At 50.7% G+C, this 21,344-nt stretch overlaps 6 protein-coding genes across 6 annotated transcripts; 2 read left to right on the plus strand and 4 right to left on the minus strand.

Moving 5' to 3' along the window:
* Positions 1–6,741: 6,741 nt before the first annotated feature.
* Positions 6,742–9,530, minus strand: A1O9_04297 (chloride channel 3; the record flags this gene model as incomplete). Its single annotated transcript, XM_013406589.1, has 4 exons — positions 6,742–8,526; positions 8,575–8,727; positions 8,777–9,404; positions 9,454–9,530. The coding sequence occupies 4 exons, from the start codon at positions 9,528–9,530 to the stop codon at positions 6,742–6,744; spliced, it is 2,643 nt and encodes an 880-aa protein (XP_013262043.1).
* Positions 9,531–9,929: 399 nt separating this feature from the next.
* A1O9_04298 (T-complex protein 1, theta subunit) lies at positions 9,930–11,807 on the plus strand (the record flags this gene model as incomplete). The annotated part of the gene is made up of 3 exons (XM_013406590.1): positions 9,930–10,022; positions 10,076–10,412; positions 10,462–11,807. 3 exons carry the CDS (start codon positions 9,930–9,932, stop codon positions 11,805–11,807), a joined length of 1,776 nt encoding a protein of 591 aa, XP_013262044.1.
* Positions 11,808–13,254: 1,447 nt separating this feature from the next.
* Positions 13,255–14,305, minus strand: A1O9_04299 (uncharacterized protein; the record flags this gene model as incomplete). Its single annotated transcript, XM_013406591.1, has 2 exons — positions 13,255–13,833; positions 13,880–14,305. Coding segments are annotated over 2 exons (1,005 nt in total), but the record flags the coding sequence as incomplete, so codon positions are not given.
* A 1,530-nt stretch (positions 14,306–15,835) lies between these two features.
* On the plus strand, positions 15,836–16,968 carry A1O9_04300 (uncharacterized protein; the record flags this gene model as incomplete). Its single annotated transcript, XM_013406592.1, has 3 exons — positions 15,836–16,046; positions 16,098–16,180; positions 16,237–16,968. The coding sequence occupies 3 exons, from the start codon at positions 15,836–15,838 to the stop codon at positions 16,966–16,968; spliced, it is 1,026 nt and encodes a 341-aa protein (XP_013262046.1).
* Positions 16,969–18,147: 1,179 nt separating this feature from the next.
* Positions 18,148–19,251, minus strand: A1O9_04301 (uncharacterized protein; the record flags this gene model as incomplete). Its single annotated transcript, XM_013406593.1, has 2 exons — positions 18,148–19,070; positions 19,113–19,251. The coding sequence occupies 2 exons, from the start codon at positions 19,249–19,251 to the stop codon at positions 18,148–18,150; spliced, it is 1,062 nt and encodes a 353-aa protein (XP_013262047.1).
* Positions 19,252–20,210: 959 nt separating this feature from the next.
* A1O9_04302 (uncharacterized protein) lies at positions 20,211–21,321 on the minus strand (the record flags this gene model as incomplete). The annotated part of the gene is made up of 3 exons (XM_013406594.1): positions 20,211–20,324; positions 20,846–20,924; positions 20,990–21,321. The coding sequence occupies 3 exons, from the start codon at positions 21,319–21,321 to the stop codon at positions 20,211–20,213; spliced, it is 525 nt and encodes a 174-aa protein (XP_013262048.1).
* Between the last annotated feature and the right edge of the window lie 23 nt (positions 21,322–21,344).

Raw genomic sequence — 21,344 nt, forward strand, 5'->3', positions numbered from 1 at the left:
CACACTTCCTCGTCCCCGACCTAGGTGCCATCCCAGACAGGCATCTACTCGTACCTACGGAGTACTGTTGGCGCACAAGCAGCATGGAGCATAGCGACTACCAGTCTCCGTATATTGCCCAGACTGGCGAGTTGGAAACATTTACTTCGTACGCTTCGTCCTAGTGTGAAATGTGTTCTCAAGAGAGACCCGGGCTGTCTTCAACCACATCTCGCCTGACAAACTCCCGGGTCTAAGGACATGCTCTAAGAACTTAGCCTACTGCAGCTCCAGCGTATGGAGTACCTCATACACACGAGCTCTCGTATACAAGGAAGCAAAACCCTCAGCAGGACTCCATACAGAGTTAAAGCTATGTGGGGTTCGTTACACTTAGACCAGATATGAGATGAGCTTCAAGCAAGTGCCATTCATCTGAAGAACATGATCACGCTCTTTGTATTGCACACGGCATGGAACACCTGTCTCGCAGTTCAAAGTGCCTGTCTGGTCTTCTGGCAAGAAAGGTAATTGTCCTCCCCTAGTGGTGGACGATTCAGGCAGGTATGTCGCTCAATGAAATAGCAGATTAGCCGTCAAGCCCACTTCCTGCATATGTACATGCATACCGCATACAAGTGCCGTTGAAAAATAGACCTTGGTAAAACCTGGTGCCGCAGTTGAAATGGTCTGGTCTGGTTCTGTTGGCGAAGCGAAGCGGCGGGAGACTCGATGCACTTTGCTCCTCCGTGCCCCTACAGGTTACCTAAGAGAGTCACTGCAAGGGGTCGTTCCGTCTTGACAGCACCCATCAGTCGCTTCTGCCTCAGACCATCCGCGCACACGAAGGTCGAGAGGGAGGGTTTTCACTGTTCATTCATTATTATTAAAGCCCCGGCTGGTCACCTCCTTCCGCTGTCTGTATCCGAACTGACATCTGTCATCTGTCATCTGTCATGTCATGTCATGTCATGTCTCCAGTCTCGAAGCATTACCACCAACCACCATGCAGATGTAGATGCAGATGCAGGCACCAACGGCTCGAGCAGCCACAGCTGACATGACCATTGATTGATGTCGCCAGCTCCCTAGCCATCGACAAACCCCCCCGACCAGATTTGAAACGCGTGCAAGATACTCGAGGTTCAAGGAACCAACCAAAGCCAGACGCCCAACCCCCAAGTTGTTGCCAAACATCGGAAAATAATCGTGCCCCCTCTGGCATTCTTAGTGGAGCCCGTGGTCGAATGTTCATGGGTCAGATACAAGGAATGCCCTTGTTCCTTTTTCCCAGACGGTAGCACCCCAGGGGCGCTACGAGTCCATGACACGTGATTCCCGGAAGGCCCTCAGTCCCTGAGAAGTTTAAGTCCCTCAGGACAGAATTCTCGAACATGACGGAGTACAGTCACAGTCACAGTCCCATGGGACCCAAGTCTGTGCTCGTATGCACAAAAACTTGGATTGTGGATGCACATTGGAACTCTCGATGCACGTTAGCTCTTGCCAGTGGCCCAGTGAGTGGCCTCGGGAATTTTTCGCACAAGGATCCTGCTGGTTCAAGTACCGAACATATGAGAAGTGATCAGCACTGGCTCGTAATCTTAGCCCTTCTGGTGGACAAATCAATCCTAGAAGGACACAGGCCTGAAGTGGCAGGCTGATTAGGAACTACGATGCGCTGAGGTCCTGTTTACAAGGTAGAGATATACAGAGGTATACTCACCGGCGATGGCTTGGTGGATATGATCAAGCTGACTGGCTATCTTGTCGTAACCCGGAGAGGTCAATTTCTTACGTCTCGTTGCCGGTGGCCATCCCACAACATCACCAGCCGTTGCACTCCATGCTTCGGTCCCCTTTCGGTGGCGCAGCTGATGACATTATCACAGGTGCCCTTCCCGCCTGGTCGGAATGGCTTTGTTCATCAAGAAACAAGCTGTCGGCTCATGTCCAAACGCAGAGCCGCCACCAGTCCCTCAACCGCGTAGCCGGCAATTGGCGTAGAGGCATGGGCATACGCACATTTCGGTTAAAATATCGTTGCCCCCGCTGTTAGCTGTGTCAGTGTCAGGGGCATGGCTTTTGCGTTCTCCCTCCTCGCTATATACCTGGACTACTCGGTACTAATGGACTCCAAATACTAGCTTCTTTCTACCGTTCCCGTGGGAGGCCGGGGAAGCACCCGTTTTCCAGCCATCTCACGGGTCCAGGACCTAGATCAACTGCTCGGTATTCAGACCCCGTGTCAGCAACCAAGGGCTACCTTGCAGGTAATTTTAGAGAACACCACTTGAGAGTCCTAGTTAATCCGGTCCGTTGCAATCGCCAGGGAAGAGTATATAACCGAGTTTCACGTGGAATACCTTACTTCAATCATACAAACTCTATCCGTAACTCGAAGTATTCATATCTGTCGCCACAGGAGTCGAAGATCTAGAGCAGACGAAACATGGTTTACGGATGAAATCAAAGGGCCAGTGACGGCCCCATATGGATACCTTCCCGTCGAACAATCGCCGCGAATCAATCGCACCTCGTTAACAATATCCTGTTGGGCCCCTGGCATAGCACTGTACCAAGGTACTGACTCCGTACTTCCGGTGGCTAACAGATACCTCTAATGCAATTACCTCATCGTCCATTCTACGAGCGTACGTACTGAGTGTTCCATACATACAACTCCCGTACTCGGCACACGAAGCGAGCACTGCGAGCACTACGAGCACTACGAGCACCACGACCAAAATACCGATTCCATTCCAGATTTGGCAGGTCGGGGTTTTGAAACTCTTGCAGGAACCGCCCTGCGGCAAAGGTGATTGTGGCTTGCAGATCCGAGCACGTAGAAGGTCCTTTGTACAGAGTACAGAGTATGTATGTACCACCTAGTTTAATGTCGTCCTGCTCCTTCCGCCAGGGACACCGCCATGCGAGTTTTTGCCTGGTGAACGTGGGAAGAGAGGGGGCCAGGACAGCCATCAGAGAAGGAGAGCTTTGTACCGAGTACGCCGTACAAGCTACATTGTAAAGAGACTGTGCTCTGTTATATTTATCCGCACAGTACTCGCATTACCCACTACACAGGACACGAGTTTGTAAACTGACTGTCCATGCCATGGGCCATGTGGCACCACCACTCATGAATGCTTTTTCATGATGGAGCACCGACACCAACCAACCATGTACTAGCTATCAAATCGTCTGTCAGCTGTGAGCTGTGAGCTGTGAGCTGTGAGCTATCGGTGCGGACTTGGACCAAGTCACTAGTTACATTTCTAGAGGCCAGCCTTGTGCGGGTCTATCGGCAATTCGCACGGTGATTAGGGCGCCTGAAACGACTTGCACGTTGATAAAGGGGGAGTGGCATCTGAGGATTGAGGCCGTGCATACATACAGTAGCTTAGAAGGCTAGCAGGTAATCAATTCTCGTCCTCGGCTGCGCTAGTCGGCCTCCCCAAACAGGAGGGTTGCTTCCTCCTGTCGATAATCGAGGACAAATTGGTGCGTCGGTGAGTTTTGCTCAAGGGGACAAGGGACTCCCGTAACGCCCAACTTGGAATTTACTGATACCTAGACATCTATACCGTACGGATTATGATGGGCCACAAAGAGATCTTCCTAACGGTGGAGTTTTCCAGGTGGGATCGCATGATCGTGGTACAGTCTGAAGACTGACCAACTGTTAACTACTGTAAGATAACATAATTCCCCATCGACTACGGAGTACGGAGGACGACCTCACGAGGTACCAACTGTGCCAGCCAATTCTGTGTCAACCTGCATCGATCGACAGTCTTAACCTCGTATGTAGTCCATGTGGGAATTCTTTGGGGGGGCACCATGCCGAGACCAGTCGAGCGGAACAAGCATCCATCAAGCCTAAGCGTGGCTTCAAGACCCGCCTCGACCGAGGTGCCTGTTCTCAAAGATTACTGGTCCCAGCCATACGGGCAGCGGTGCGCTCTGACCTCCCCAAAAACAACTTGGGCATTCCGACCGAAGGAGGGTGCGCGTGCGCAATACGACACGGAGCATGTGAAGCATCGTCATTGCATCGCTACATTTCAGCCACGTTCGTCTCCGGACTCACTCCTGATCCGCGGGAGAAGGGATCAGTAGTGAGCAGTCGCTTTCTCATCATCATGCAGAACTGGAACGCAACTTGGGGATCCACTGCCTGACGTACGGAGCACAGCACTTGGAGTACGCGAGAACATGGTGGGTGCCATTGTCGCGTGGCATTGAGAGCGATCCGCCCCGTCGAGAGGGCCTCGTATTGGATCACATCGACCTGACCCGTACTTGTACGCCTCTCAATGATAGTTGATCACACCATGAGCCCGTCTCGAAGCTTCCACAGACGCCTTGTTTTCCTGCTAACGCACCTGTCATCAGGAAACGGTTATTCATTTCGGAAGACCAGCTGATCGTACTTGAAAGGTCGTCGTGACGAGGCCACCATCCAGCATGAAGCGCGCTGTGCATACGAGTAGTTCAGTGTAGCCTACTATTTCCTTTGGCGTCGGATATTGCCTTGCTTCCACGAGCCGGGCACGAGTAGTGAGAACCAAGCCCGTTAGTTGCTAAGTAGTGGTAAATGAAAACCGGAGCCCAACGGAGCCCAGGGCCAACAATGGCCCTCTGGCAGTACGAGTCTACGACTCCCTGAGCACCGTTCTTGGGGGAACAAATTGTCCGACGGCCACGAGTGTGCGAGGCATCGCGACCAGCCTTACGGGTAAGCAATCGGAGGCGTAGCCGTTGGATGGTTCCCTCCCGAGGGTCTCGAGGTTTGAGGCATTGGGCCGTGGGCACGAGAGAAGGCCGAATGCCAACCCAACCCGCTCTCGTGTCCCTCGGTCTCCACACCTCTCCCTAAAGGAACGTCTGCGAGGCGCAAAGATTGAGACGACCTATGGACCAAGCAAAAGACGTACATCCCCGTGCCGTGCACTCGCCCCGTTGGAAGCCGCGGGAAGCGATGGATGTGTCTCGAATTAGCGGCCTTACTTCTCGTGGCTTCTATCAGGGGTGCATGTGCAGCCGGGGAGGAGGATCATCACCGCCCTTTCGAGCAACCCACGGCTTGAGTCTTGGGCTTTACATCTGTTCCTGAAGACCTAGAGAAACTCGGCTGCCTATCCAGCCGCCTCTCTGGAGACATGACTCTTTGTTAGAAGAGCTGTTCGAAGGAGCGATGGCGTATCACGAGGGATTCCCATGAGCCTAAGATAAGCGTCTTCCCTGATTCAAGGTGGCTCGAAACTTGAACAGTCTTTGCAGATGGGGGAAAACACGAGCCAGCTCACCAGAGCGCAGAGTCGGACCAGAACTAATAGATGGGCCACCTAAATAGTCGTAGTGCCTGGCCTTGAGTTCGTCCCATTCAGTGGCCCCGCCAGGCTACGGAGTAACGGGGCCAGAAACAAAGACTCCATACTCCATATCTGCCACCGGCAAAGTACAGTAGTGCTCGTACAGTATGTAGTGGGCAGGGCGATAGACCACGGCATTATCCGGTGATGGATCTGGCTTGAAAGGCGCCTTCTGAGACTGCTCCGAGGAGCCTGTACGAAGCGCTTCATACGGAGTGTTTCCGTTCTTTGCTTTGGCCTCGGTAAACGGAGACACTGGCTGCCTGGCGATGCTGATCGTCAACTCGGCTATCAGATCGACAGAGATGGATGGGTGCAACATTCAAGTGCACGGTCTTGTACTTTCAAACGGCGGCAAAAGGCTTCTGTTGGCCAGAGGTGAGGCTTCTCTCAAGTCTCGATCCGTTAAAACGAAGCGAGAGAAAACTGCAGATCATCAGCTTCCTGTCCTTTTAGTGGGGGAACGTAACGAGTAGCCTCCGTTACCGCCCTCGCTCATCTGTGTTTGCGGCTTGCACCTTTCCAGGTGGCTTGGGCGATCTCATCAATGCCCGACTGCCCAAAGTGATCACCAGGAGAGAGGAGACCTGACCTAGAAACGGGGCCCTCTCCATTGATGCCCTGCAAAGACACTCGCGAGAAAACTTGGCAAGTGGGCGATCCGCATGAATTTCGCCAAATTTCTTGACTACGACGGACTACGAAGTACCTGGACACTGTACCTGTCCCTGCTTGTCTCTCGTCTCTCTCCTGCTGAATCAGACTACTCCCGAATCTGACTGGCAAAGACCCATCCATCTCTTGGTTCTTCTCTCGGGGGTTGGGGAGGAATTGCGTCTTCGCCTCGTGGCCTTCGTCAAGGCTTCCTGGCACAGATGGGACTTGACTCTTTACACTACCAGACGGACTACGCTGCATTAGCTGTACCTTCTAGCCAGCTACAGATTACTGCTTACAGCTGTGATCCGCGGGTCTCTGGGTCCGCTTGCCTGCCCCTGACTCAATGTTGCTTCGTCTATCGAATCTGGTCATCAACCTGAATTGGTCAATGGAAACATCCTGGAATGGTCGCTTCGAAGGGCTTGCGGAGATTGTACTCCGTAGCAAGATGAACTATTCAATCGAGATCCTCCCATGCTACAGTAGGGGAGGTAGTGTGACCTGGACCTTCTGAACTCGTACTCGTTTCGTTTTAAATACCGCGTTTGTTTACACAATCCACCGCACGAATGCTGACACAGTCAGGCGAGCTGCCTCTCCCGGACTAGCAGAGGGTTGCCCGCAGATCATGTTCGCAGCGGTGAACAGAGCATAGTACGGAATACATGGATCCATTTCGTGCAGAAGCGCCTTGTCAACTCCAATAATGTCAAAGAGGCTCACATCAACCTGGCCTCGCGTGTCGACTTGTCTCTCCTGAGTTTTCTTGAAGAAGGCCCCTGGCCTCTTCCTCTCCCTCTTCTTCCGTATCTGTCGTCTCGCGGAGATGTCCTGCACCAGCAACAAACTCTCCAGACTTCTGCCTCTCTTGTGATGCCGACAAGATCCACCATACATCTTTTTTGGTCAAGATCCCTCGAAACGCCCCGCGGTCGACGAAGAGAAGATATCGCAGTCCGAGATTCTGAAACATGCTCACTGTAAGTTGGAGCGAGCTGTTGGCATTAAGCGTGATCGGTGTCTGGTCCATCCATGGCCGTAGATCTATACCTCGCACAGTATTTACTTCAGAATGATAGACGAAGTAACACGGCGTGTCCGGGGTGATGGTTTCTGACTGCGGGCGGTCTAAATTTGTGCTTGATTTCGTCATCCGATCCAATGCAAATGTGAGTTCGGCTCGCGATATGTACCCCAAGAAAGTGTTCTCTCTGAGAGGGTGCCGTCTCGCAGTCCTTCCGACAAGGGTATCATCATGAGCCCCTTTGGACGCAACCACCGGGAAGCCGCGAAAGGTCGTTGATCGAAGAACTCTCTGTAAACTCGCCACAGTATGCCTCTTGTTGGCATCTAAGCAGTGCATCTCCTCCACCCTCGTCATGAGACTTGAGACACCAACGTGAGGTATCTGTGTATCGTCTTTGTTCTCGAGATATGGATATTCTTTGAAGTTGATCCAGGTCTCGTAGATGCCACGTGTACTAAAAGCATCGCCAATCCATTTAGCCAACATGACGGAAATCATGATAGGTAGCACATAAGTGAGAGCACCTGTCAATTCAAACATGATCACAACGATCGAAGCAGTCATTCTTGTAACCCCAGCCAAAGCTGAAGCAGCCCCAACGATGGCGTAGGTGCCCGGGATAACACAAGGGACATCCGGTTCACAAGCAGCAAATAGCACCGAAGTGGAAAAGTTCCTGTGCACAAGCTCTACCAATGCACCAATTGTTCGACCATACAATGCGCCGATGGCCAAAGTCGGTAGGATAATACCAGCTGGAATTTGAAGACCAAATGTGATGCTGGAGAGGAGAAATCCTAGGATGGCAGCTGCGATCAGAAGCCATGCCATTGCGAGAGACCCAGCCGTGGTGACTTTGCAGAGGCCGAAGATATCGTTGTTGCCTATACTTGCGCATTCGGCGAACAAATAGTATACGAGCTCTGACAACTGAGCTCGCATGAAGAGGTTTGGGAAGTTGACAATTGCTGAAATAGCAGCAACAATGAGGACTTCTAGAAGTGGTCGGTTGCGTAAAGGATAATGCTGGGATTTTCGCAAACGAGCGAAAAGCATGTTCAACTTTATGAACAGGCCTCCATAAATGCCACCGATGACGCCCAGCAATACGAAGGGTACAATTTCAAAACTGTGCCATGCCTCCGAATAGGTGACTTGGTACAGCACAATTTTGCCAGTGTGGAATGGATTTATAGCCTGAAGAGTGACGGCGGCAACCATTGCACAAACAAATGATTGCCACATCGTTTTGTCTGGAAAATAATATGACAATTGCTCCAGTGAAAAGAGAACGCCGCCGATAGGAGAGCCAAAAGCCACGGAAATCCCAGATGCTGCAGCTGCTGACAAGACTTCGCGCTTTCGTGCTTCATTTTGGCTCAATGATTCGAAAGGTTTCATAACGATATTGGCGCAGCAGCAGGCAAGATGGACGAACGGGCCCTCTTTACCTAACCACATACCAGAAGCTACAGCAAGACACTGAAAAAAGGTCAGCTACACCCTTGAAAATACAATGTGACCACTCACCAACCCGACCGACTTTATGACCAATGCCCAGCCACCGAGGAACCGCTTCATGACAAAGCCACCGAGTACAACTTTGATCTCCGGAATACCACTATGTCTAGCATATAAAGAGTAATGCTTGACCAGCACTGCAGCAGAAACAGCAAAGAGGACCTATATTTGGCGATCAGTAGTGTTGACATTTAGAGGTAGATGTACGCACAGAAAACAAGATGAAGAATATATAGCTGATCACATATCGGCCGCCAACAGGCCCGACACCCATCGCCACTGGCCATGGCGTCCAGTCTTGACAGTGGGCGTATTCGTCATGGCCCCAGCAGCAAAACTGTTTGTTCAAGTAGAATCGCCCTCCGTCGACGCCTTTCTTGCAATAGCCAGTCTTGATATCTCCAAGCCAGTCGGAGGCAATATTGATAGCTGCTGCGAGACATCCAACAGAGATCCCCGTCGCAACAAGGACTAGCCAGACATGACTGGCATCAAAGATTTGTCTGAGGTTCCCAACCAACCCATGGCTACTGGAAAACAATTTTCTCAACCGATGTCTCTCCTTAGTGTATTCATAGATCCAGTCGATTGCCGTAAGATCGTCATAACCCACGCGACGACCAGGTCCTTCGATGTACCAGTCCGGCGGGCCACCTTCTTTCTCGGCATGCTCTTCGGTGGTGAAAGGAGTGGCCGCAAATTTACCCGGCCCGTCATAGGAATTCAGAGGTGGCAGGTGCGTCGATAGATTCGGGGGCGCATGTTGCGAGGAGGAACCAAGTGCCTGTTGTCGAGTTTGAGAGGATGTTATCGTCTTGAGGGTCGGTCTCTGAGATGTACTGATCGTCGTTTAGCCACATAAGTACAGAGAGAATGAGGTGTACTGACCTAGAAGATATATCACCTGCCTCATCCGCCGTAAATAGTTCCAGGTCTGAGTGGTCACTCTCTTCGGGACCGGACATGGTTGCGCAGCGCGAAGCGATCCCTTCTAACCAGAGCCAACGATCGCATTCTCAACAACGCTCGGATAAGTAGTGGTCATTTTGACAATTGCCAGACACGATGTCCGTTGACGTGCGTGAGTGTCAGCTAGGTGTTCTTGCCCCCGAGTATCCTTCTACAGGTATGAGCCTTGTCGGCATGGAGAAATCCAAGTTCCAACGCCGTTTTAAGCCAGGCCTCAAGCTCAACATAATAATTAGAGCAGCATTATTTCTGTCCAAGTGGGGAAATAACTTGGCATTATCTCAGCCTCGTCGATAATTTGCAGGCGGCCAAATTTGTCCCGCATTTGACAGCAGGTCCAGGTTGCCAAATCAACTTTCTTGTCTTGCAATTTCACCTAATTCCTCGTTCCCAAGATGTCGTTATCCATCCCCCAAGCCTCGCAAGCCGGGCTGTTTAAGGCCGGTTATAACAGTTATGATGCGGAAGATGGCGCAGTTATTCGCAATGTACAGTCTCGGATACCCGAATGTTTGAGATTTCATGCTCACACTCTACATAGATTGATGCCTGCAGAACAATAGCGCAGACAGTTCAAACCTCATTAGGGCCTTATGGAAGGAACAAAATCGTCATCAATCACCTCTCAAAGATGATCCTAACCTCAGACGCTGCGACTATCCTGCGAGAACTAGAAGTCGTACACCCCGCTGCAAAATTGTTGGTCATGGCTAGTCAACAGCAGGAGGCAGAAATGGGGGACGGTACAAATTTCGTCATCATCCTCGCCGGTGAACTACTCAAGAAAGCAGAAGAATTAATACGTATGGGTTTGAAGACCAGCGACATCGTCTCGGGTTACGAAAAAGCACAGGCATTTACTCTCAACGCCTTGGAAGGTACGTTGCTTGCAGTTGGGTGTGTAAGGGCTATCGCTGACAATTGAAGACCTCGAGGTCGACCGCCTTTCCAATCTGCGATCAGCCGAAGATTTGAGCAAAGCATTGCGCACCGTAGTTGCTTCCAAACAATCGGGCTCCGAGGACGTTTTGTCACAGCTGATTGCGGAGGCGGTGTTGGCAGTCTTACCCAAGAATCCCCTCAACTTCAATGTGGACAATGTCAGAGTTGTAAAGATTATGGGTGGCGATCTGTCCGCGTCCCGAGTCGTTAAAGGAATGGTTCTTGGGCGCGAGCCCGATGGCACTGTCAAGCGAGCAAAGAAAGCCAAAGTCGGGGTGTTCTCTTGTCCACTCGATACCTCCCAGACTGAAACCAAAGGAACGGTTCTTCTGAAGAACGCCAAAGAAATGATGGACTTCTCCAAAGGTGAAGAGCAGCAACTTGAGAACGCTATCAAAGAACTATACGACAGTGGTTTGAGGGTGATTGTTGCAGGATCCACTGTTGGCGAGCTGGCCCTTCATTACCTGAACCGCTACGGCATCCTCGTTATCAAAATCTTGTCAAAATTCGAACTCCGCCGTCTCTGCCGCGTCTGCAACGCCACACCTCTTGCCCGACTTGGTGCACCTATGCCTGATGAGATGGGCAGCATTGACGTGGTCGAAACTACAGAAATTGGCGGTGACCGAGTGACCGTCTTCCGTCAAGAAGATGACACCGCAACAACTCGCACAGCGACTATCGTTCTAAGAGGCGCGACACAAAATCATCTCGACGACGTGGAACGTGCCATTGATGACGGTGTCAACGCCATCAAAGCCATTACGAAGGACCCTCGCCTCGTGCCCGGTGCGGGCGCCACGGAGATGCAGCTGGTCGAGCGTATCACACACTTCGCCGACAAGACACCCGGCCTCCCCCAATACGCTATTAGAAAGTATGCTGAAGCGTTTGAAGTAATCCCTCGCACCCTCGCCGAGAGCGCTGGGCTCGATGCTACAGAAGTCCTAGCACGACTCTACACGGCACATCAGCGTCGGCTGAGCTCGAGCACAAGTGAGGTCAAACGCAGGCAGAAAGCCGGCGACGAGTCTGAATCCGAAGAAGATGACGAAGAAGAAGAAGATTCCTCCTCGTCTACCAGCACCTCTGCCTCCGAGGAGCCGTACTGGACCACTGGCGTGGATCTAGAGACATCTGGTGCGGCAACAGGGGTTCTCGACGCGGTAGAAGAGCAAATCCTGGATTTGATGAGCGTGAAGAGCTGGGCTATTCGGCTCGCCACTGAGGCAGCCAGGACCGTGTTGAGTGTAGATCAGATCATCGTCGCCAGACAAGCCGGGGGCCCGAAGCCTCCTGGACCAAACCCCAACTGGGATGAGGACTGAGCGGGCGAGACTGCTCAATGCACGGGAGTGAGGAAATCATGTTCGACGTGATGAGATTGTGACGACCACCAGCTAGCGAGCTCGAAATGCACCAAGAACGAAACCCAAGTTCGCAAAGACGCCCGTCTCATTCATTGAGCCCTGAGCCGACATGGACGCTTCACTCGCTCCGTATTCCATGGAGCACAAGGCTGCCAAGTGACAAGAATTTAGCCCAGCCCAGCTCAGCCCGCGCAATCCCAATACCATACCCCGTACCCTACCCAGCTCACCAAACCATCAAGCGAGGTCGCAAATTTCTACTAGTAACAGCATGCTCCCAGCAAGCACGCACGCACGAACAGTCTCCACCATACATAGACGAATGGCACCACACCGACACGCAATCACGAAACTCGAGCAGGGACAATGCCGGTATTTGTAGGCAGGGACGGGACAATGTTTCACGCGGCATGGCGCAAGCCCCATGTACCATGTATTACCCCCATAGAATCCAGAACCCGAAATTCGACAGATGCCTAGGTAATCAACATGAAACAAAGATCCTGTCAGCATTCCTCTTTCGAAACCGGCAGGATCCTTGATGAGTACGAGTAGATTCGAAGCGAAATGGAAGAGGCGAAGAATAATGAATGTGAGGAGGCGTAGCGAGCGTATCAAACTGCCGGAGGGAACCGAGGATTTGGTTTTTCGGGCCCCTGTCCATGTTTGGTAGTAGGTCTGTTTGTCTGTCTACTCGTAGTCGTAGTATGGGACCATTTCTCGTGGCTAGTGGCTAGTTTAGTATCATGGACACACTCGGTACAAAGGCCTGGGATGCAAAATCACCCAAGGGAAGATACAGATCACTGGTACGACTAACATGACAAATTCTCGGGAGCAACGCATTTCAAATCATGAGATTTTCGTTAAGATCCGCACAAGGCAGAACTCTGAAGGTCATTCTACCTAGAAGGCTGCACCCTGTAGGTCCCGTTCTATGCATGCGTGCATCACGAGAAGGTCTCTCGCATCTGTCGTTATCACCGTTCTATCTGTGTTGGAGACGCGATTGCACCCGAAAATATGGGGCGATATGATACCCAACGTAAGTATAGGCCGAGCATAAGCTGGATGTCAGGCATCAAAGCACTTTCAGATCAGTTTCAGGCTGCATACTCGAATTATCGCTGATGGTGCAGAGACCAAGTGGTACCCATTGCTGAGGCATCGCAGCATCAAGGAGGAGGCTGACCATTGAACCGGAACAAAATTGTAAGAACGATATTGGGACTGGCCCTCGACTGTTCTAACAAACGTTAAGGGCGGCGAATCAAACCCCGGTGACGAGTCACAAGGTCCTATTTGGTACATAGTAGGCCATTGCTGCCATTCCCTGAACGGTATCAACACCAAGACGATGACCTGGTCTAGGAAGAAGACGCTCATGCTATGAGTTCGCAAACGCACTGCTTGATGCTTCGCGTCGAGAGGCTTTCTTGTACCGGTCCATAGCCGCGGTGTATTCCACCATTTGGTCTTGATATCTGTCATCCCAAAGCTTTCTATTCTCACTGCTGAGCCCGTCCCACTCAAATTGAATCCTGGCAGCGATCTGATGAGCCGGATAGTCGTCAGCTTCAAGTTGTGGGCGCATATGTTGTGTGAACTGCACAAATGGAGCCTCTGGTCGTTCCGGTCGTGCTTGGGGAGCTGGCCCTCGACTGAGGCCATTGATTTCTGGATGGGTCATAGACTGACTAGGAGACTGCATGGCCGAGTGTTGGTTGCCAAGAATAGGTGAAGATGGGGCGTGCATCGACTCAGTTGTACCGACGAACGGGGTCGTAGTAGAGAGGCGGAAAGAATTTTGCGGCGTTGGTTCTAGGGGTGCTGTAGACGAGAAAGAATTTGCAGGAGCCAAGTTCGGTAAGGAGGACTGTTGATATGGGGGGGCGGATGAGTCGCCAGGGGTGTTGGTATTCAGGATTGGTTCGCCTCGATAGCTATTGTTGGCTCTCTTACGTCTTTCAGGTCTTTCTTGAGGCTGTACCGAGTAAGCTTCTGTTACTACCGGTGATAGGCCTACCAACCTCTGGTTCGTCTTCATCGCTCTCCTCCGAACTGTCATCTAAAAGCCCATCCCTATCCGGTCGGGTGCGTAGTAGGTCTTGTGTGATGCCGGCACCAGCCAATTCCGCAAGATTAACCCTCCCATTTGCTAGCGCACCGAGTTGCTCGCGCTGTTCAGGCGTAAGTTTTTTGGCCGGCGTAGTCATGATGTCTTTGAGTTGATTGAGGAGAATGGCGCGCAACAGGCGCATTTTCTCGACATGTTCAGTCTCTTGTATGATTTTCCTCCGAGTAGCGTCATTGTTGGCTTCGATTTCTGCGAGGCGTCTTTTTAGGGCAATGCACTTCTTTCGATAAGCCAGTTCTTGGGTAGGGGCGAGTGGAGGAGCACTTCGATGAAGGGAGGCTTCGCCAGTTGGCAGAAATTGGGTTTGAGAAGCATCCATTGTGGATAGACAGTGGCCGTACCTGCGAAATCTCCTAATGCAGTCACAAAAGCATCAAAATTAGAAAGAGATTAGATCATTGGAGAATACAGAATGAGTGCAAGGCCGCGTTGACCGGACTTGGTGAGGCTCGTCGTGCAGAATAACCCAGATCACAAAATACGGGGAAGGGGCACCAAATGGCGACTTCAGGAAGGTTATCCGAGGACGGTGCATTCTAGTCACGTGCCACAGCCAATGGGCTTAGCTGGGCACGGACCTTGAGTTGACCATTATTACAGTGATAACGAAATCGCCTGTCCACCTATCGTACACACAGGAAGTGTAGTGTAGTTAACCGTGTCATACAGGGAGCTATGGAAGTTATCATTGGTACTCGTCCTGTAGGTCATCCTCTCTAGGAAGCCAGCGTGAACATTGGTGATCTCCATAAAGGTGAGAAATTAAATCACTGCAGCGCCCCAAAGCCATCATACAGGATCATCACCACACTGCCAATCTTGAGCAAAAGCCGCTGACATGGATTAACGTCAACCATGCATCCCCGCGGCTGGACTTCTTCGTTCTCAACATCATGCAAGAGCTTGGAGTCGAAGTCAAATGCGTTGCGCAACATGATCCCCCACGAGAAGTTTCAAAGGAGGGTGTATTCCTCCCGCTCTGTTTGAGGATGATATGGACTGCTATCACTTTTATCAAACAGTATTGCCTACAGATCAGCCTCCTGGATGTTCCCCCAAGATACTAATTGGCCCCCTTTTCACCGGAGTCAATGCATGAACATGAGGGGAAGGTGGCAACTAGCAAGCCATCGGAGGAACACGAAGGCAGCCTCTTGAAAAGCCATCATCCCACGCAGAAACCGACTTGTTACTCGTGGCCCGGCTCAAGGATCAGCGTTCCTTGGACTGGCTTTTCCTGTGGCTTTTCGGCCGCATTGGCAAGACCAATTGTCCGAGGCCCACCAATCAGTGCTCGCAAAGGCGACTTTCTGAAAATAACCCCTGCCAAGGGCCTGTTTTCGGATCTATCCAGCACGCGCTAAGGTCTTCTACATGACTTCTCGCGTGTCTATGGTCAATTTCCAACCCGCCTTCACACCATACAACGACTTCTTCACGCGAATTTGGTCAACACCCTCCATCTCGCGCTCGCACCGACGGCACGTACCTGGACGGAAGATGAGTCTTTACCAGGTTCTGCATTGGCTTCGTTCCCAAGAGAGGAAGGGTTGTCTCTGCCGCAACCCCCCCAAAACACGTTATTCAATGCCGTTCCTAGGGTCTAGAGCGCCATTCATACGCTCAACGCAGAGTATTCCCCTCTTCATATACTGACGCTCTGCTCACCTTCCTAGCTGCAGCCTTAACAAGTTTGTCTCTTCCATTTATCGTGTGAAAATCGTCGTCTATTTCCAACATTCTCAGCACATTTGTTGCTTAGCCGCTGGATTTTCGATAGAACAAGTGATAACTAGCTGCGTTTTACTATTGGGCAGCGGTGCCAATCTAGCAGCCGCTTCCGGACGGGATGAGCCAGGTCCAAACAGATCTCCTACCCCATGACAATGCGGTAGGAGAAATATACAAAGTGAACATCTCGTTCATCGCCGTGACGACCTTGATTATTGGACTGCGGTTAGTAGTCCGAGGATTTGTCGTCAAGCATGTTGCTGCTGATGACTACCTTATGGTGGCCGCTGGGTTATTTTCCACGGCTTTTTCTACCATGACTATTGTTGGTAAGTCCAACCGGTGTGGCAATGTATGACAGGTATCCTAATTCAATCTAGGGATCAGATACGGTCTCGGAAAACATATTTATGATCTACCGCAGGACGCCCATTTGCTTGAGAGAACCAAGAGAGTGATCCAAGTATGTCTGCATAGATTGTCCATCAACCCCAACTACCACCAGACTAACCATCGCAGACACTATGGACCTGTCAGATCATGTACGCCACAGCACTCATGCTGGTCAAAATATCCATTGTAGTATCATATCTGCGAGTCTTCCCGACAGTGCTTTTCCGTCGCACCATGTACGCTCTTAGTGCTGCCATCGTTGCGGTGTGGATCTGCAGTATCCTCGTCACCATATTCCAGTGCAACCCTGTACGAGCAGCATGGGACTTTACCCTGTCCAGGAATTGTTTACCCATCGTCAAGTTCTTCTACTTTACAACGGCTTTCTCAATCTTCACAGATTTCTTGCTATGCACACTACCCCTTCCAGTCTTCTGGAAATTGAAGCTCCCGGCCAGGCAGAAGTCTATTGTGTCAGTTCTATTCGGAGTTGGGCTCTTCGCTACAGTCGCATCAGCTCTTAGGATTAGTGTGATCCCGGCAGTTGATGATCTCGATGTCACAATGGGATCAGTATCCACCATTAAATGGTCGGTTGTGGAGGTGGGAACCGGTATTATCTGTGCCTGCATACCAACCTTGAAGCCTCTGTTCAAAAACCTTCTCCCAGACAAGAACTCATCTCACAACCGATCTGGCGGTGGACGATCTGATAGAACTGGACCATATACACCAAAGATCGCCCAGAGCGAAGAGAGCCACGAGCTCACCAAACCTACAGAAGGGTGGACATCCTGGAGTCGGCAAGATTCAAGGCTCAAGGCAGCTCCTGTGGTCGTTACAAAGAATTTCATCTGAATGCAATCAAGTGTAACATTGAGAATCACAAAAACAAATTTCGGCCCGCACCAGCCCCTCACCTCCATATGCCTGGAGCAAAGGCACAGACTATATCATTCCTTCCATGAAAGATCGCGTCCCGGACGACACGAACTGACATGTGTGGAGGCTATCTCCTACCTCGGTTCAATTTTCCATTTCTTGGTGTTTTGCCTTTGAAAGAATAGCAGCGCGAGCAAAACAAAAGCTTCTGAAGCATAAACTTCTGCCAATCCCCCAGCGGTCATGAATATATACGAGACACGATCCAACAAGCGATCGTGGCCCTGCGTCCAGCGAATTGAAGATGTTTTCTCGCACTCGCTTGTACCTTCGTACCAACGACATTCGTTTAGCAATCTTACTGGTTTCGGACTGGCTTTTTGTGTTGGATTTGTAAAGAGGCGCGGTGGATTTTTCTTCCACTCTTCTTACCCGTCCAAGCAGGACAGAATAATATTTCGGCGAGGAGAAGAGTTAGGAGCGAGCAAGATCGCCGCATTCTTCCATGCCAGCCTTATCATGGAGGAGACCGTCCATATTGAATTGGGTCTCGCTATTGTCTCCTATGTATGGTGTGCTAGCTACGTGGGCGGATGTATCATCTCTTTTACGATCGATATCAACTGTCAAGGAGGCAGGAGGATTTCTCATCAATTTTCCTGGGATGTTCTCTTTCAGGCAAGACCTGCTGTTGGCTGCGTGGCCTCGCAAGTAATTGCGTATTTCACAGATCAGAATTTGTAATCAAAGGTCTTACACATATGTGTCGTCTCTCTAGCTAGTTGCTTCGCTCCTCACCGGTGTTATAAATTTTCTTCATCCGTATTATTGATATCCACATATTGTTCGCTCACTTCCGTTCTCTATGAAGAGAAAGATGGAGACTTTGGGTCAGTCCCAATATTATATACATATTAGTCAGGGGGCCATAGCTATCGCCCGACATTGAATATATCTAAGGCTCACTCTTCTTGGAGCCAGATTTTATAAAGCTTTCCCACCCAATGTGGTGTATCCGGGGACCATACCGGAACTAATTACCAGCAAATGGAATCCATATCCTAGGGGAAGCAGGAAACCTAGATACCGAAAACCTCTTGCCTGAAAAAAAAATTCAAAGCGGACGTTATCCAACGTCCTCAATGATTAAATACCTTATTCATCCCGCGGTGTCAGAATCGGACGGACCCAGCAGTTCTTACTGTCAGGACAAACAGCAGACCGATCGAGCCGTTTATCCCTGGGCCCGGTGGGGCCGCTGGTATATTTCCGCTGGCCAAACAGGTTGATCTGGCCGGAGGCTTTGTCAGGCAACTGCTTGTCGCCCCATTTCCCAGCAAAGTTGATGAATGCAACGGGGTCAGCGCCGTTATACGAGGAGAAGGTCTTGGAGTTGGTGTCGTATGAGTATGTGTACGGATTGCTCAGTGCCGGGTCCCAGAAGACGCCACGGTCGGTGTGGTCGAGGAGAGGGCCAAACACAGTGTTGAAGTTTGGGATGGTGTGGTCGTGTGGACCGGGGATCGCGTAGTTTGCATGCGATCCTTTCGCCGAGTAGACGACAGGCCGCACGCCGTTGAATTTCTCGACCGCTGCGTACTCGAATGCCTGGCCTGAAGCGTGCTGGCTGTAGTAGACGCTCTGAGGACTGCCATTCGAGAACCGCACCATCGTGTGCTCCCAGTCGCCTACGTGATCGCCGAATTCGAGCCCGGGGTTTTCCAAGACCCAGTTCCCCTGGTTGTAGCTGTAGAAGTAGAAGTAGAATGCGTCAACAACATTATTTGGCTTGTTGACCGTGACGATAACGCTCGCCCGTGCGTTCCCTATGGAGCCGTCCGCGGCGGGTCGCGTGCCTTGAAACCAGGTAGGTAGCGCTCGAATCCCTTCATTAGAGGTTACGTAGACCTCTGTGCCGTCATTCGCGAATGCATTTAGACTGTCCAGGTTACCAGGAGACAGCAGTGATGGCGCCGCGACGGGAGCTCCAGATGCATCTAATGGGCGGCTGCTCGCGAGATGCGTCGCTATGTCCGAGGGGAAGTATTGTTCAGATGTTGATAGAAACACAACGGGTGCTAGGGTTCGCTTATGTTAGTGTCTTTCCTGTGAAAAAGGACCCTGAGAGGCGCTGGGGGGTTCGGTACCGTAACGACGAACAAAATCAGGCAGATCTCGCTTTCGAAGATCTGCTATCGGAAATGACAATGAATATGAGGTGAGAAGAAGAATAACGGCGAAATGCAAGGAGAACCACATTCTGTTCGCAAAAAAGTGACAAACCAGCGACTTGACTTGTGTGCGTCCTACCTCTCCTACCTTCTCGAGGGCCATGCCATGGCTTTAAATGTCTGCACACCTTGTTGTTGAAGGCAAATTCACCTTGACAAGGTGTTCATCAATCGAGTAACAAGTTACAATTCAGAAATGGTTATTGGCCTTTTCGATCACCAGGTTCAGTGTAGCAATTAGAACCAAGGACGAGTTGGGAACTTGGTATAAATTGGGCAGTATCCCAATTGGTCTTGACCCAAGTTAGGGACAGAGAGAACGAAATACCCAGGCAAATGATACAGATGCATACCTGCCACGGGGATCAAGTGAACACATGGTTGATTTAAGATTTGAGTGATGACCTGGTCTCAATTTCCGCGATGGCGGCCAATCAGGTCATGCGCCAGGCTTGCGATACAAAGGGAATTCTAGATCCGTCGGAAGACGTTGACTTTGGTCTGCATGTGTGTTCGGGCAGACTTCCTCTTTTCGAATGTGAAGAAAATGTGAAAGAGATTTTGATGGTCTAGAGCTATCACTTGAAGTCATACTGAGGCAAGTATTATGAGTGATCTTAACAAACTGATTGCGACCCAGAAGGTGGCCTTGATCACGTGACTGTAAACCAAGATAAACACATTACCTCGCTCTTCGCAGAGTCCAGTTGTCCCAGAAATTTTAACATAAAGCGCGAAGCACGGGTGGCTTTCGATGTCGCGATGCTCTGAAAGATGATAACGTGGTCTCTCGGAAGGCAAGTTGCTGCTTTGAACGCGGAATCCCGGGTAAGCCTTTCTAAAGGAAAGAGACACTGATACGGGAGAGCATTGGATGTGTATGGCCACTTTCTTCCTATTTCTGATGATGCGTATGTACATTGGTGCCTGATAATCATCTAAAAGACTTTATTTCATCGGTTCCTTTCCACCGTGGCCTCGAACAATTTACCACATAGTCTTGTGGCCGAACAACATGCGCAGCATGCCGTAGAAGGACAATGACACACTGCCATAAAGCATAACGTAGTAGGGGTATAGAAAATATCCGCTTCGAGAAGTCTGTACAGAGAGTTATATTAGTAATTATGACCACACAGTTGAACAACAGCAGGTAGATCAAGGAACAGATCGTGGTCCCAGGAGGCCTCCATCACAGCAGAGGCTTCTCTGAAGAGAATGGGTGTGTGGTGGTGCAAATAATTATGCTCTCCATGTGAGGATCTCCTAGATTTCCAAGTCCCGAGGAAAATTAACGCGCTTTGAATTGGTGCAAGTAATCGCGGGCGTGCCTTCGAACCACGTTGTTGGTTGCTGCAGCAAGAGCGAAAGAGTCTGCTATAATCGACCCATCCAACGATCCCTTCCCTGTCGTAGAAATGTTTCGATCCTCCAAATGGGCTGCTCTTTATCGAAGTGTTGCTGCGACTGTGATAAAATTTTCGGGTATGGTCTTCTAGCCTCCGGAGCTAGGAATTCCCACGGTCCAGAATAGCAGAGGATTACAGACGAAGTGCAAGATGCCTGCATATCGAAGTGAAGACGTTTCCGGGTTGAGGGTGTCAAAAATCAAATCCACTGACCTTCCACCATTGTCTCTTGCCATCGCCATTCTGGAAGAGGCGCTGGTAGTAGGGTACTCGGTTCTCGCGGAAGACAAATCTTGATAGAGACAGGCATTAGCTATTGAGTTATCCAAGAGCTGAAGTCGGGATGGTTGAACTTACCCCCACTGTTGAGTTGCTGTCGGCCTGAACATGCGAGCTCGGGTGGCCTGCATCATGCGGGCAGCTGTAGGAGTGACCATTTCGTCGACTGAGTAGAGATTCGAACTGGCGAGGTCAACGCGAAGTTTGTGGTGAATTGGACCTGTAAAAAGCAATTGAAGGTGAGGTCCGGAACTTGCAGCGCAGAAGAGCTTCGTGCCAAGCCCGACACGTGACAGCTCCGTAAGGTTTGGTACCAGCGGTATTGAGATCTCCTGATCAATTTCCTTACCCCCAAGCCCAAGTGGAATTATGGGAGCTGTATTGCAATTCATCAACCTTCTTGCATCCATTGGTTGATCTCCGCATCATCACC

Source organism: Exophiala aquamarina, assembly GCF_000709125.1.
Source record: "Exophiala aquamarina CBS 119918 chromosome Unknown aczIA-supercont1.3, whole genome shotgun sequence".
Classification (NCBI taxonomy): Eukaryota; Fungi; Ascomycota; class Eurotiomycetes; order Chaetothyriales; family Herpotrichiellaceae; genus Exophiala; species Exophiala aquamarina.